The sequence below is a fragment of the Gadus morhua genome, chromosome 12 (genome assembly GCF_902167405.1).
Source record: "Gadus morhua chromosome 12, gadMor3.0, whole genome shotgun sequence".
NCBI lineage: Eukaryota > Metazoa > Chordata > Actinopteri > Gadiformes > Gadidae > Gadus > Gadus morhua.
This window is the reverse complement of record NC_044059.1, coordinates 23,650,236-23,665,921: the sequence shown is the minus strand read 5'-3', so window position 1 is coordinate 23,665,921 and position 15,686 is coordinate 23,650,236. Positions and strand designations below refer to the sequence as shown.

Here is a 15,686-nt window from a genome sequence, read left to right as displayed (position 1 = left end):
ATTTTTTCTGTTATTGTTTGTTCTGTACTTGGTTGGTTTGTACTTGGTAGTTCTGTAGTTGGTTGTTCTGTACTTGTTTGTTTTGTTATTGTTTGTTCTGTAGTTGGTTGTCCTGAACTTGGTTGTTCTGTAGTTGTTTGTTCTGTACTTGTTTGTTCTGTTATTGTTTGTTTTGTAGTTGGTTGTTCTGTAATTGGTTGGTTTGTACTTAGTTTTTCTGTATTTGTTTGTTCTGTTATTGTTTGTTCTGTAGTTGGTTGTTCTGTACTTGGTTGTTCTGTTGTTGTTTTTTCTGTAGTTGGTTGTTCTGTAGTAGGTTGTGCTGTACTTGTTTGTTCTGTTATTGTTTGTTGTGTACTTAGTTGGTCTGTACTTGGTAGTTCTGTTATTGTTTGTTCTGTTATTGTTTGTTGTGTAGTTGGTTGTTCTGTACTTGGTTGGTCTGTACTTGGTTGCTCTGTATGTGGTTGGTCTATACTTGGTAGTTCTGTAGTTGGTTGTTCTGTAGTTGGTTGTTCTGTACTTGGTAGTTCTGCTATTGTTTGTTCTGTTATTGAGTGTTCTGTACTTGGTTGGCCTGTACTTGGTTGGTCTGTGCTTGGTCGTTCTGTACTTGGTTGTTCTGTACTTGTTTGTTCTGTACTTGGTAGTTCTGTAGTTGGTTGTTCTGTACTTGTTTGTTCTGTTATTGGTTGTTCTGTAGTTGGTTGTTCTGAACTTGGTTGTTCTGTAGTTGTTTGTTCTGTTATTGTTTGTTCTGTAGTTGGTTGTTCTGAACTTGGTTGTTCTGTAGTTGTTTGTTCTGTTATTGTTGTTTCTGTAGTTGGTTGTTCTGTAGTTTGTTGTTCTGTACTTGGTTGTTCTGTTATTGTTTGTTTTGTTATTGTTTGTTCTGTAGTTGGTTGTTCTTTAGTTGTTTGTTTTGTTGTTTGTTCGGTAGTTGGTTGTTCTGTACTTGGTTGGTCTGTACTTGGTAGTTCCGTAGCTGGTTGTTCTGTACTTTTTTGATCTGTACTTGGTTGGTCTGCACTTGGTCGTTCTGAACTTGGTTGTTCTGTACTTGGTTGGTCTGTAGTTGGTTGTTCTGTACTTGGTAGTTCTGTTATTGTTTGATCTGTTATTGATTGTTCTGTACTTGGTTGGTCTGTACTTGGTTGGTCTGTGCTTGGTCGTTCTGTACTTGGTTGTTCTGTACTTGGTTGGTCTGTACTTGGTTGTTCTGTACTTGGTTGGTTTGTAATTGGTAGTTCTGTACTTGGTTGTTCTGTACTTGTTTGTTTTGTTATTGTTTGTTCTGTAGTTGGTCGTTCTGAACTTGGTTGTTCTATTATTGTTTGTTCTGTTATTGTTTTTTCTGTAGTTGGTTGTTCTGTACTTGGTTGGTCTGTACTTGATAGTTCTGTACTTGATTGTTCTGTCCTTGTTTGTTCTGTTATTGTTTGTTCTTTAGTTTGTTGTTCTGTACTTGGTTGTTCTTTAGTTGTTTGTTCTGTTGTTTGTTCTGTAGTTGGTTGTTCTGTACTTGGTTGGTCTGTACTTGGCAGTTCTGTAGCTGGTTGTTCTGTACTTGGCAGTTCTGTACTTGGTAGTTCTGTAGTTGGTGGTTCTGTACTTGGTAGTTCTGTTATTGTTTGTTCTGTTATTGTTTGTTCTGTTATTGTTTGTTCTGTACTTGGTTGGTCTGTACTTGGTTGGTCTGTACTTGGTTGGTCTGTACTTGGTTGGTCTGTACTTGGTAGTTCCGTAGCTGGTTGTTCTGTACTTGTTTTTTCTGTACTTGGATGTTCTGTACTTGGTTGTTCTGTTCTTGTTTGTTCTGTTATTGTTTGTTCTGTAGTTGTTTGTTCTGTAGTTGGTTGTTCTGTACTTGTTTGGTCTGTGTTTGGTAGTTCTTTAGCTGGTTGTTCTGTACTTGTTTGTTCTGTACTTGGTTGTTCTGTACTTGGTTGTTCTGTTCTCGTTTGATTTGTTCTTGTTTGTTCTGTAGTTGTTTGTTCTGTACTTGGTTGGTCTGTAGTTATTTGTTCTGTTATTGTTTGTTCTGTACTTGGTTGGTTTGTGCTTGGTAGTTCTGTAGTTGGTTGTTCTGTACTTGTTTGTTTTGTTATTGTTTGTTCTGTAGTTGGTTGTCCTGAACTTGGTTGTTCTGTAGTTGTTTGTTCTGTACTTGTTTGTTCTGTTATTGTTTGTTTTGTAGTTGGTTGTTCTGTAATTGGTTGGTTTGTACTTGGTAGTTCTGTAGTTTGTTGTTCTGTACTTGTGTATTCTGTAGTTGGTTGTTCTGTACTTGGTTGTTCTGTTGTTGTTTTTTCTGTAGTTGGTTGTTCTGTAGTTGGTTGTTCTGTACTTGTTTGTTCTGTACTTGTTTGTTCTGTTATTGTTTGTTTTGTAGTTGGTTGTTCTGTAATTGGTTGGTCTGTACCTGGTAGTTCTGTACTTGGTTGTTCTGTTATTGGTTGTTCTGTAGTTGGTTGCACTGTACTTGGTTGTTCTATACTGGGCTTGGAAGTTAGTGTTGTAGTTAATGGCTGTGTTGTTGAATCTCGTGTCTGTATAGCGACATTAACTGGTCTCCAAAATGTGATGAAATTTTGAACAAATGTGGCTCTGAAACACACCCACCCAAGGATCCACACACAGACACACACAGACACACACACACACACACACACACACACACACACACACACACACACACACACACACACACACACACACACACACACACACACACACACACACACACACACACACACACACACACACAGATAAACCAATAAATACATGCATAGTTAATGTAGGCCATATAATAACCATGAATATAACCATTTCACTAATTGGAAAATTGTAAGTGGAAATTATGGATTGTTTTTTTTTTTTTTTTATCCTGATGTACTTTTTCTAAATTTTTCCTATGGGTAGGCCTGAGGTAAAAAACTGATTGAATGAAGCTTAAACATTCATACATTATTGGGGTAGTCTTAATTAATTAAGGTGTATGAAATAACAGAATGGACATTTACCGCAAAAAGAATGAAGAGGATCCATTTTCCTGTGCTTGCCATTTAACTTGAACAAAAGTCTTTGGAGCGTTTGAGTTTTGAGTAACAGCAGAATCCTAAACAAAGATAAACTATGTCAAACAAAAGTTCAAACCAGGTCTATATAAAGTCACTGCAGTAATTATATGACCTATACATGTAGACATTATTTTTTTTTCAGTAAAGATGATTTAATAGTTAGTTGGTAGTAGCAGCTTACCTGAATGCCATTGCACGTCAAGCCAGTACTTCCAGGACCAAACTCAACGAAACTTCCTTTGGCTGGATCTATTTCTGACTTCCGGACATCCACCATGAACCCTGTAAATGGTGGAATTGGTCCAGGAGACACCCTGATTCCTAGACTCACTAAACAAATACAGATTGAAGAGATCAGATACGTTGAGAAAAAATGATATGTAGGCTACATATTCCCTATTAAAAAAAAATGAACAGTATTCATATAGGCCTACCGATAATTGACTCCCCCTCACCGGCGATGGCATTGACCTCAAAAGGTATATCGCTGTTCTGTGGGGGAAAATCTACACCATTGAATGAATGGTCAGGCAACAGGGAAGTGCAAGACTGAACAAATCCCCCACTACTAAAGCCCATTGCAAGTGTGACGATCTGAAGGCCAAAAAAAAGGCCAACGAACCCGTGGAGGGTACCCATCAAGAAAGGAAAACCTGAAACAAAAGAAACCTGGACTGGCATCATGATGATTTAAACAGTTGTATATCTCAGGCATCCGTAAAGGAAAATAGTAATATTAGCCACGGATTAAGACTCATGTTTAAAAAAGAACAGAAGCAGTAGTATAGCCCGAATTATAGCCTATCACTTTATTTGTATATCCCCTTCCCAAAGCAGGTTACAAAGTACTTAACGGAACACAATAAAACCCCCAAAAATAAAAAAGATTCTGCCTTACCTGAAGCAGTAAAATGTAAATGAGCTGACTAGATAGCCTTTATGACAGCCGCTTGTTTTCAACCCAACAAGACGATCAACAAGATGGCCGGTATTAGATGGCATTTGTAATGAAATGAAACACCTGGTTTTTGTTTCCACCTTTGTACTGTTTCACCCAGGTGTGGCGTTGCCACACCTTGTTTCCAAAGATTGTCTGGTATGATGGAGAATCAATTGTGACATGCCACTGTCCTCAGTGGCAAATTAGGAACTTTAATAGGAACAGGGTCACCCTTAAAATGTAATCTGCAATCTTCATGGATACATAAAGCAAATTAGGGTAAATTATTCTGCTCACAATATAGCCAATACATATTTATTTATAGAGTGAAACTCTCCATCAATCCAAATAATGATCAAAATGCAGACATGTTCCAAATGAACAACACAATAAAGACATTGTTACAACCCCACTGTCTAGGGGTACTGGGGGAGGAAACGGATGTTAGCTGGCCGGGTTATGGATGATAGATGAGCAAAGTGTTTGCCAATAAGAAAGGACTGGAAACAACAGATGATGGTAACAAGGGGCTAACTGGGGCATTGGTGAACATAAAACAGGAAAACAAGCCTTGTGTATGTAAGTGGATAGTATCAAGTATAAAGCAGTGAGAGACGGAGAAGATTCATTGCATGCTTTTAATCCACTCCCGTGTATCGTTCTACCGCCACTCTGGTACGTATTATATGAACAACTCTGGTGGCATAGTGCCACTACCTGGGCAGAATGGGCATTGCACTATACCACAAAGCCCAAAACCACTATGCAACTGGGTCATGGGCAGCAGCTAACCCAACAGGTAAAACAGGAATTCAAAGCCTACCAGCTGCCAAGTAGACCACAAGACTACTTCCCTGACCTAAACTAACCCAAAAATACAGTGGGAAGTGTATTATGTCATCAGCGTAGCAGTGACAGGAAAAATCGTGCGATAATGATTACAGAGCCCAATGATCTACTAGACCATACTACACTGTCAAGTGTAGTACGGTGAAGACACTGAACAGAGATAGTATGTACTAAGAATTTGGATTCAGCGTTGGTGTTTTGGGAAAGAGTTTAGCTGGCCGTCAGGGTATTAGCAGAAATATCGAGGACGGCACACTATGTTTAATGATCTCCTATTATAATACTTTTCTGGTCTTAATTTCTTATTAATTACTCCTATAGAGCAACCTGACACGAATCACATCACAAAAAACTATGTAGATTTTCGGGAAACTGTTCCTCTCATCTGGGCGCTTTCAGCATTCTCTGTCAACACTCGGCTTCGTCCTTCTCCGCCCCCTCGCCCCCCTCCTGCGAACCCCACTCTTTTGTGATTGGTTACCTTCCGGAAGAGCATGTTGCAGCATTACCATACATGGAAAATCCGGATTGTTCTACGTAGATAAATCCCGGAAATTTGAACAGGTGAATCGCGACCGGTGTCCCTAGTGTTTAGCGCTCTGACACAGCCACCCCAGACGGGAATACGTCTAAATGCATGTACGTCATTATTTGACACTTTAGTATGGTTAAACATGACTATAAATCATTATAACAACATGTATACGTCATAAAAGGCGAAAAAGCATAATAGGTGCTCCTTAACATTCTTTTGGCAGTTTGATGTTTTTATTGCTCTCTGTCTGGGGCCCCCTAGTGGCGAGAGGGCCCTAGGCGCGTGCCTAATTCGCCTATGCCTAGATACCGCCCTGCATATCTTATTTCCATTAAATCTAAGTTCATGCTTCCCTTATTTTCAACTGCCCGATAAATTATCGGTGGACTGCTTCCCGATAATTGTGCTGTTGTTTCTGAGGTGAACTAAGGGGTAAATAACACAGGTTTCCCACCAATCTCATCAATAATCATATTTTCAACTTAGTTAAGTAAAGTTTGAGGATACACCAAGAGACGGCTTAAGGTTATATTTTTCATTAGGAACAGGGTCACTTTTAAAATATATATATTGATGCTTTGAATATTCTAACCACCGTGTTCAGTGGGCCGCAAGGGATCCTTTGGCGCCCTCCTAGGTCAACCCTCGGCGACGGTGGAGTTCGAGTACTTTTAACACCATCACTGAGATGTTCATGGGGATCGGTTAGTTTGAGTGTTGTTTGTTTCTAGAGTGTGTGTGAGTGTGTGTGCATGTGATAAATAAAGGCAATTGTGGCTGCAGTCGAGCGGAGTACGGGGCGCGAGACTTGTATCCTGTTTAATAATATGTTCAAACATCCCATGCAGTATATAAAGTAAATGAAAGTCACTATTAATATTAATAATAACAATAATAATAATACATTAAACTTATATAGCGCTTATCTAAATCCTCAAAGTCGCTCAAAGATCCCATGGCAGGAAAATTTCACTTTCTGAGGTTTCCTAACATTATTATAAGTTCCGCTAGCCTACCTATGCTCCCCCAGTAGCTAGAAATTTCGTTGGGTGTAAAACTAGCACTAGGCATTCTGCTCCACCTTGGAAAAAACGAAGTTCAGACTAGCCGTTTTTGAGTATTCCCTGTATGTCGTCATATTAATTATTATTGTTATTGCCGGAAAAACAGATATTATTGAAGGTACAAGTGTAGAGATTTGTTCAACACTGACAACACAATCATCAACATTTAATAGAGCAGAGCCCACTACAGCTATATTTCCTTTCAATATGATGCCTATAATTTTCACAATGACAGCAGTCTCTGTATAAAGAAAGCATATATGTTCCAACAATTTTAATCATCTGTTATTACTGGTGGCAAATTCTAATTAATCATTTATTATTAAATATATGAAAGGTCCAGTTGTGTAATAACCTCAAACCATCCATTTGTAATCCTTAGAAGTCTTCAAGTATGTAAATGGAAGGTTTTATTTGTGGTTCTTATTTGATTTTAAACGTTAGGACCTTGTAGGAAAGGTCACTACCCGTGGTCTCATTAATAAGTGCCCTTATAGCCTGCAACAAATGAACATAGAGAAAATGTAATTAGACAGGAAAGAGACAAATTTACAACACATTAACACAAAATATATCCATTTTTAGATAGTGTTAGGAAAATTTGGTATCATTGAATATCAAAAATCAAAATTACTAAATGTTCCTGCTTGAACAAACCACTGATATATTCTGAAAACACTGAAGAAACTGTGAGGCCAAGGAAAATTGTTCTGTGTGCAGATCAGCCTTGCTGTGAGAGATGTGGTTAGATTAGTAATCTCACTTGGGTTGCGCATTAAGATAAACTAAATTAAAATTTCAGCAAATACATACAAATTTTCAATGTAGGTATCACAAAATATTCTATTTGAAGCACACACACGCACACAAACACACACGCACACACGTTTTTATACCTTTTCAATAGCCGTCTGTATCGTCAAATTATTTAAACTGGCTGGAGCCAGAGAAGAAATGGACAGGGCAAAGATCAACTTCTGAGGATCTGAAAAGATTCAAAGACACAACAAGGTGTTGTGTCGAAGATTATCACTCTTGCAGTCCAGTGATTTCAATGTAGGTCAATAATGTAGGATATACCAGTTTGCAGCTTTCAAAATATTGTATGTCAACACACAAACGAGTTTATTGAGTGTGCCTCGAGTTCTGGTAGGCCTGTGCGATATGTAAGGGATAATGCCCAACGAGGCGTCCATTATCAGGAATTAATGGACGATGCGGAGGCCTTAGAACCGTCTGACGCACAGCGAAGGACGGTAGCCCCCGCAAAGTCCAAGACCATTCATTTATATTTTCATGCGTTTTACAATCCAAATATCTTTGTCTCCATGGTAATGCCTGAGGGTTTGACTTATACCTGGAACAATCATTACCCTCCCGTAAGGTTCTTATGCAACGGACATGTTATTCACTCCTCCAGTAAATAGGACGGACCTTAGCTACGATTTGGCAACAGGAGGTATTCTAGTCCGCTCAGCTATGAGCCAGAGAGCTAACGTTATGCATTGTACATATTTATAATACAAAATTCGTCCCCCTTTATACCACAAGTACTCTAGAGTCTATAGCATATAACCGCGTTGTCTGATTAGAGTTAAATACATTTTTCACATTTTACCAGCTCTCGTTTTGAAGGCTGAAGAGACAATTTGACTGGAAATACTTAGCAGGTGTCCGTATATCAGGGGTTAATGCACACACTGCAGCAAATCAGAATCAAGTATTCCCCAGACCATGGTATAAGGATAAAATATTCTATTCCGATTTTGGTAACTTCAGAAATCGACAACGATCTGTATCGCGATATAGTACATCTTCTGTTGATTCTTTGAAAAATATGTACCGATCTAATGCTGGTTGAGTTTTTTTTTTTTTTTAAAGAGTGTGCTTCGTCACTTGAGGGACACTGCTGTTGCCCTGCAACAACCTTTGATACATGGCGTTAAAATGCAATGATTGACGTGAAATTAATGATTTTATTCCGTTTAAATAGTTAGTAGATAGTTAATAGTTTGTTATTTTGTAGATTTAAGAGCTAGGTATATATTTTGAGTGTCACTTTTAGAAATACATCAGTGATCCATCAGTTATTATCATGCTCTGTGAGAATATGAGTTCTGGTTGAGTACATATGTCTCTTTACATTTCTTAACATGAGACACACTTGATGTTGACCTCTCCCTTCTCATTTCTGACCTTACAGGGTCTCTCTTCCCTCATTGGTTCAGAATATCCATCTGACATGTCAATCAAATTTTGGAATGCAAACAGTGCGTAATCAAAGCTCCCCCACAGGGGCGTGTACCCAACACTCTCCAGTGGCGGATAAATGAGCAGGGAGGGAGCACCAGGTACGAGGCAACCCATATGTCATGTACCGGCGGGAATAGAGAACAATGAGAGCTTTAAAGTTTGTAAAACAAATATAAGAATGTGAGGGACCGACGTGGTCGCCCCACGTATCTGGCCAACTGGGAATTTCGAGTGTGGGCAAAAATGAGGGCAATGGACTGAGGACTAAGAAAAAGTGAAGTTTTAATGTCTCCAAAACATTCACAAAAAATAGAGCAACGTTTCAAATGAAAAGGAAATGACTCCATCTGTCAGCAAACATAAACTCAGGTAACATAGCCTAGCCTAACCTAACCTAACCTAACCTAACCTAACCTAACCTAACCTAACCTAACCTAACCTAACCTAACCTAACCTAACCTAACCTAACCTAACGTCTCTCGTACTGGCCTCACGTCAAGCCAGCACCACCTTCAGCCACAAACACCAAATGAGAAAGCCCTTAAATAGGGAAATCGCAATTGGACCAATCACGGCCGTATGGGCCAGACCATTAGTTGGGGGAACATTATTTACCTAAAGCTAACAATCCAACATAACTGAACAGAAAATACATTGTGTGAATACTAAATAAACATGATACTAAATAAACAATCACCAAATACATGTATACCCACACCCTGTGCACAACCTAAAGATATAAAACAGCTGTTTCTATCAACACCCCCCTGGGCTATTCCCTGATACTCTGATCCTAAGCTCCCTTAGCATACTGCCCCCTACCTGGACGGAAGACCAATTTTACACCAGCCCAATATAATTATATCCATGTCTGTTGTCCAGGCAGACCCATGGTCAGCGAATTCTGCCACGTCCTGGATTCCTTCAGTCTTCTCCAGCACATAGACAAGGCTACTCATGTACTCGGACATAGTCTTGATCTTATTCTCTCCTATGGGATTTTTATTGACAAATTAAACATCGAGGACGCATCGTTCTCTGATCACATGCCTATTGTGTTTGATATCACACTATCTAACCCCATGTGTACAGTTAAAACCCCAGGCCGTTTTTCCCGTTATATTAACTCCCACACTGCAATCCAGTTCTCTGAAATGTTAAAAAAAACTGCATTCTCAACTGCTGATCGGCTTCCCTCCAACCCAGATGAATTGATTTCCCTCTTTCATTCCTCTTGCTCAGACATCTTAAACTCTGTAGCCCCCCTTAAATACAGGCGGCCCAAATTGACATCCCAACAGTGGTTGGATGAACCCACCCGCTCTTTTAGACAGGCCTGTCGGAAAGCTGAACGAAGATGGAAGAAAGACCATCTTACTGTTTCTTTTGACATTTTTAAAAATGCACTGTTGACTTATCAGGCAGCAGCCAAAAAAGCCAGAACCAAACATTTCTCTGATATTATAAATAAAAATTCCCATAGACCCCAAATTCTGTTTGGTACCATAAACTCCATTATCAACCCCCATGTATCCCCAGATGCTGACGCATCCACTGACATCTGTGAAAAATTCTTAAAATTTTTCACTGAGAAAATTGAAAACATCAGATCCCAGTTTAACCCCTCCCCATCTGACATCACGCCTGGCTGTTCAGGTGCTACAGTCATTTTTAACACATTCAAACAAGTTTCTTTAGAGGAGCTTAGGGAGATAGTCTCACATATGAAACCCACATCTTCCCCTCATGATGTTGTCCCATCCCATATCATTAAGGACACTTTTGATACAGTTGGCCCAAGTATTCAAAACATCATTAACTCCTGCCTAGTTTCTGGCACAGTCCCTTCATGTTTTAAGCATGCGGTCGTCCAGCCTCTGCTTAAAAAACACAACCTGGATGCTAAGTGTCTAAAAAATTATCGCCCAATTTCTAAGCTTCCTTTTATTTCTAAAGTGATGGAAAAAGTTGTCCTGTCACAACTGCAACCTTTTTTAGATTTAAATGAAATATCAGAACCTCTTCAGTCAGGCTTTAAAACTCTCCATAGCACTGAAACGGCTTTGTTAAAGGTGACAAATGATCTGTTACTCACATTAGATTCTGGTGAAAATGCTATCCTGGTTTTATTAGACCTTAGCGCTGCCTTTGATACTGTGGATCATAACACTCTTCTGACCCGCCTTGAACAGTGGGTTGGTATTAAAGGCACAGCCCTCGATTGGTTCAGCTCCTATCTGAAACATAGGACTTTCTCAGTATCCATCAGTCAGTTCTTTTCATCCACTGCTCCTGTCTCCTATGGGGTCCCACAAGGGTCCATCCTTGGACCAGTCCTTTTTGGCCTGTACATGCTCCCGCTAGGGAACATTATCAGGAAACATAACATCTCATTCCACCTCTACGCAGACGACTCTCAGCTGTATCTTCCACTGAAGTCTAAGGACTCTTTACAACCTCTCCTGGACTGTCTGGATGATATTAAAGGCTGGATGGCAACTAACTTCCTTCAGTTAAACAGCAATAAGACAGAAGTCATGATCTTTGGCCCTCCTAAATCAAAACACACTCTTGTCAGCAACCTAGATAACCTTGAACCTTTTGTCAAGTCCCATGCTAGAAACCTTGGTGTCATCCTTGATTCAGAGCTTTGTCTTGACAAGCAAATTTGTGCTGCTGTCAAAAACTGTTTTTACCAGTTACGCGTAATTGCCAAAATCAAACCTTTCCTGTCTCCTAAAGACCTTGAAAAAATCATCCATGCCTTCATTACATCACGGCTGGACTATTGTAATTCCTTATACATAGGCCTACCCCAGTCCCTACTAAACCGCCTTCAGATGGCCCAAAATGCAGCTGCAAGACTGCTGACGGGCACTAAAAAACATGACCACATCACACCAGTTCTTGCCTCCTTGCATTGGCTTCCTGTTAATTTTAGAATTCAGTTCAAGGTTTTACTGATTGTTTTTAAAGCTCTTAATGGACAGGCCCCTAGTTACATTTCTGACCTTATCCATCCACACCAAGCCCCCAGGTCCCTCAGATCATCTGGCAATGCTCTCCTCCATGTGCCTCGGTCAAGGCTCAAGCGAAAAGGTGACAGAGCCTTTGCAGTTGCAGCGCCACGGCTGTGGAACCAATTGCCCCTGGACATTAAAAAAGCTCCGTCCATCCTTGTTTTTAAGTCTAGGCTCAAAACTCACCTTTTCACTCTATCCTTCCCAGCTTCCTAACCCTCCGGCTGTTGCTCCATCTGTAACTCTGTATATGTCTCTTGTTGTCATTGCCGTCTCTGTTCCTGTTGTCATTGTTTCTGTTGATCTGTCTGCCTACTGTTGCTCGTCTCATATTGTAATTATTTGTTTACTTATTTTTATTTTATTTTATTTTATTTATATCACTATTATGTACAGCACTTTGGTCAGTGAAAGCTGTGTGAAATGTGCTTTATAAATAAATTTTACTTACTTACTTATATATACACACACAATATAATAATAATAATAATAATAATAATTTCTCTAATGCGGGACAGTGAGAAGGGGGAGGATTTCACCTTCTCACAGTTTGGATAAGAAAGTAGTAGATGGTTGAAAAAACAATAGGCATTTCACAATGGTTTTACTAAGAGCAAAAATACGAAAACCTTATGAAATAAAAACACGTCCCCTGTGACATTGGCGCTATTTGATGACAAAAAAGCCATCAAGTATACTCCATGAACAAATAATCAAGCTCACATAATAGATAGGCCTAAATAGCGTGCTTAAGGTTGTTCCACCTGATGATACAAAAAATATATAAAATATATTTTGTATTTTGACAATACACGGTTTTTGTGTATCACTTGGTTGTGTAGTATCTGTAGTAATTTGTTGTATAGCACTAGTACTTGGATTTGTAGTACTTGTTTGTTCTGTACTTGGTTGGTTGGTACTTGGTAACTCTGTACTTGGTTGTTCTGTACTTGGTTGTTCTGTTCTTGTTTGTTCTGTAGTTGGTTGTTCTGTACTTTGTTGGTTGGTACTTGGTAACTCTGTACTTGGTTGTTCGGTACTTGGTTGTTCTGTACTTGGTTGTTCTGTTATTGTTTGTTCTGCAGTTGGTTGTTCTGTTATTGTTTGTTGTGTAGTTGGTTGTTCTGTATTTGGTTGGTCTGTACTTGGTTGTTCGGTACTTGGTTGTTCTGTACTTGTTTGTTCTGTAGTTGGTTGTTCTGTTATTGTTTGTTGTGTAGTTGGTTGTTCTGTATTTGGTTGGTCTGTACTTGGTTGTTCTGTACTGGGCTTGGAAGTTAGTGTTGTAGTTGGTGGCTGTGTTGTTGAAGCTGGTGTCTGTATAGGGACATTCACTGGACTCCAAAATGTGGTGAAATTTTGAACAAATGTGGCTCTGAAAAACACCCCCCCCCCCACACACACACCCACACACACACACACACACACACACACACACACACACACACACACACACACACACACACACACACACACACACACACACCAACACTCACACACACACACACACACACACACACACACACACACACACACACACACACACACACACACACACACACACACAAACACACACACACACACACACACACACACACACACACACACACACACACACACACACACACACACACACACACACACACACACACAGATAAACCAATAAATACATGCATAGTTAATGTAGGCCATATAATAACCATGAATATAACCATTTCACTAATTGGAAAATTGTAAGGGGAAATTATGGATTGTTTTATTGCATGTTCCTGATGTACTTTTTCTAAATTTTTCCTATGGGTAGGCCTGAGGTAAAAAACGGATTGAATGAAGCCTAAACATTCATACATTATTAGGGTAGTCTTAATTAATTAAGGTGTATGAAATAACAGAATGGACATTTACCGCAAAAAGAATGAAGAGGATCCATTTTCCTGTGCTTGCCATTTAACTTGAACAAAAGTCTTCGGAACGTTTGAGTCTTGAGTAACAGCAGAATCCTAAACAAAGATAAACTATGTCAAACAAGGGTTCAAACCAGGTCTATATAAAGTCACTGCAGTAATTATATGACTTATACATGTCGGCATTATTTTTTTTTTCAGTAAAGATGATATAATAGTTAGTTGGTAGTAGCAGCTTACCTGAATGCCATTGCACGTCAAGCCAGTACTTCCTTGACCAAACTCAACGAAACTTCCTTTGGCTGGATCTATTTCTGACTTCCGGACATCCACCATGAACCCTGTAAATGGTGGAATTGGTCCAGGAGACACCCTGATTCCTAGACTCACTAAACAAATACAGATTGAAGAGATCAGATACGTTGAGAAAAAATGATATGTAGGCTACATATTCCCTATTAAAAAAAAATGAACAGTATTCATATAGGCCTACCCATAATTGACTCCCCCTCACCGGCGATGGCAATGACCTCAAACGGTTGTTCGCTGTTCTGTGGAAGAAAAACTTCACCATCGAATGTATGGTTAGGCAACAGGGAAGCGCAAGACTGAAAGAATCCCCCACTACTAAAGCCCATTGCATGTGTGACGATCTGAAGGCCAAACAAAAGGCCAACGAATCCGTGGAGGGTACCCATCAAGAAAGGAAAACCTGAAACAAAAGAAACATTGACCAGCATCATGATGATTTAAACAGTTGTATATCTCAGGCATCCGTAAAGGAAAATAGTAATATTAGCCACGGATTAAGAATCATGTTAAAAAAAGAACAGAAGCAGTAGTATAGCCCTAATTATACCTAAATCACTTTATTTGTGTATCCCCTTTTCAAAGCAGGTTACAAAGTACTTAACAGAACACAATAAAACCCCCCCCAAAACAAAAAGATTCTGCCTTACCTTAAGCAGTAAAATGTAAATGAGCCGACTGTAAAAGATAGCCTTTATGACAGCCGCTAGTTATCAACCCAACGAGACGATCAACAAGATGATCGTATTAGATGGCATTTGTAATGAAATGAAACACCTGGTTTTTGTTTCCACCTTTGTACTGTTTCACCCAGGTGTGGCGTTGCCACACCTTGTTTCCAAAGATTGTCTGGTATGATGGAGGATCAATTGTGACATGCCACTGTCCTTTGTGGCAAATTAGGAACTTTAAAAGGAACAGGGTCACCCTTAAAATGTAATCTGCAATCTTCATGGATACCTAAAAAGCTAATCAAGGTAAATAATTCTGCTCACAATATAGCCAATACATATTTATTTATTTATAGAGTGAAACTCTCCATCAATCCAAATAATGTTCTAAATGCAGACAAATTCCAAATGAACAACACAATAAAGACATTGTTACAACCCCACTGTCTAGGGGTACTGTGGGAGGTAACGGATGTAAACTGACCGGGTTATGGATGATAGATTAGCAAAGTGTTGGTCAATGAGAAAGGACTGGAAACAAAAGATTAGGGTAATCAGAGGCTTACTGGGGCATTTGTGAACAAAAAAAGGAAAACAAGCCCAACACCCCTATGCAACTGGGTCTCGGGACAGCAGCTAACCCAACAGGTTAAACATATAGGCAAAGCTTAGCAGCTGCCAAGTAGACCACACGCCTACTTCCCTGACCTAAACGAACACAAAAATATAGTGGGAAGCGTATTATGTCATCAGTGTAGCGTAGCAGTGACAGGAAAAATTGTGTGATGTGATTACAGAGCCCAATAGTGTATAGGGAGGACAGAAGGGGCCCCATTAGACCCTACAGCGCCTTGAGGGACACAAGTGTCGAGAGTGCGGGGTTTGGAGCAGGAGCCATTCCATGTGACCTGTCACCTGATAGGTGCGATTCTTCGGGTACGATATGAACCAAGATAGCACATCGCAGGCACGTAGCTGTGGGCGGGCCTGGACGGGGCCCACCATGATTGACAGCTGGCCCGCCCAATTAGAAATTCACAAAAATAATAAGAAAAATGTCT

General features: G+C 39.7%; 3 protein-coding genes and 1 long non-coding RNA gene across 6 annotated transcripts; all 4 read right to left on the bottom strand.

Annotated features, from left to right (window-relative positions):
- Positions 1-251: 251 nt before the first annotated feature.
- Positions 252-1,805, bottom strand: LOC115555055 (salivary glue protein Sgs-3-like; the record flags this gene model as incomplete). Its single annotated transcript, XM_030371727.1, has 3 exons — positions 252-832; positions 920-1,269; positions 1,492-1,805. Coding segments are annotated over 3 exons (1,245 nt in total), but the record flags the coding sequence as incomplete, so codon positions are not given.
- A 12-nt stretch (positions 1,806-1,817) lies between these two features.
- LOC115555054 (salivary glue protein Sgs-3-like) lies at positions 1,818-2,375 on the bottom strand (the record flags this gene model as incomplete). Its single annotated transcript, XM_030371726.1, has 1 exon — positions 1,818-2,375. A coding segment is annotated over one exon (558 nt), but the record flags the coding sequence as incomplete, so codon positions are not given.
- A 64-nt stretch (positions 2,376-2,439) lies between these two features.
- LOC115555741 (uncharacterized) lies at positions 2,440-4,292 on the bottom strand. The gene is made up of 5 exons (XR_003978904.1): positions 3,979-4,292; positions 3,515-3,733; positions 3,262-3,410; positions 3,024-3,118; positions 2,440-2,607 (listed from the first exon to the last, which is right to left on the bottom strand). It is a non-coding gene; the product is annotated as an uncharacterized LOC115555741 (long non-coding RNA).
- A 1,890-nt stretch (positions 4,293-6,182) lies between these two features.
- Positions 6,183-14,362, bottom strand: LOC115555739 (protein let-653). Of its 3 annotated transcripts, XM_030372751.1 has the most exons (6): positions 14,139-14,358; positions 13,886-14,034; positions 13,647-13,741; positions 12,617-13,116; positions 7,365-7,453; positions 6,183-6,966 (listed from the first exon to the last, which is right to left on the bottom strand). In XM_030372751.1, exons 1-6 carry the CDS (start codon positions 14,341-14,343, stop codon positions 6,892-6,894), a joined length of 1,113 nt encoding a protein of 370 aa, XP_030228611.1. In that variant the 5' UTR covers positions 14,344-14,358; the 3' UTR covers positions 6,183-6,891. The 3 variants fall into 3 exon arrangements, 2 of the variants coding, with proteins under 2 accessions (XP_030228611.1, XP_030228610.1); XR_003978903.1 differs by lacking the exon at positions 12,617-13,116 and having other exon boundaries at positions 14,139-14,352; XM_030372750.1 differs by lacking the exons at positions 6,183-6,966; positions 7,365-7,453 and having other exon boundaries at positions 12,329-13,116; positions 14,139-14,362.
- Positions 14,363-15,686: the final 1,324 nt, after the last annotated feature.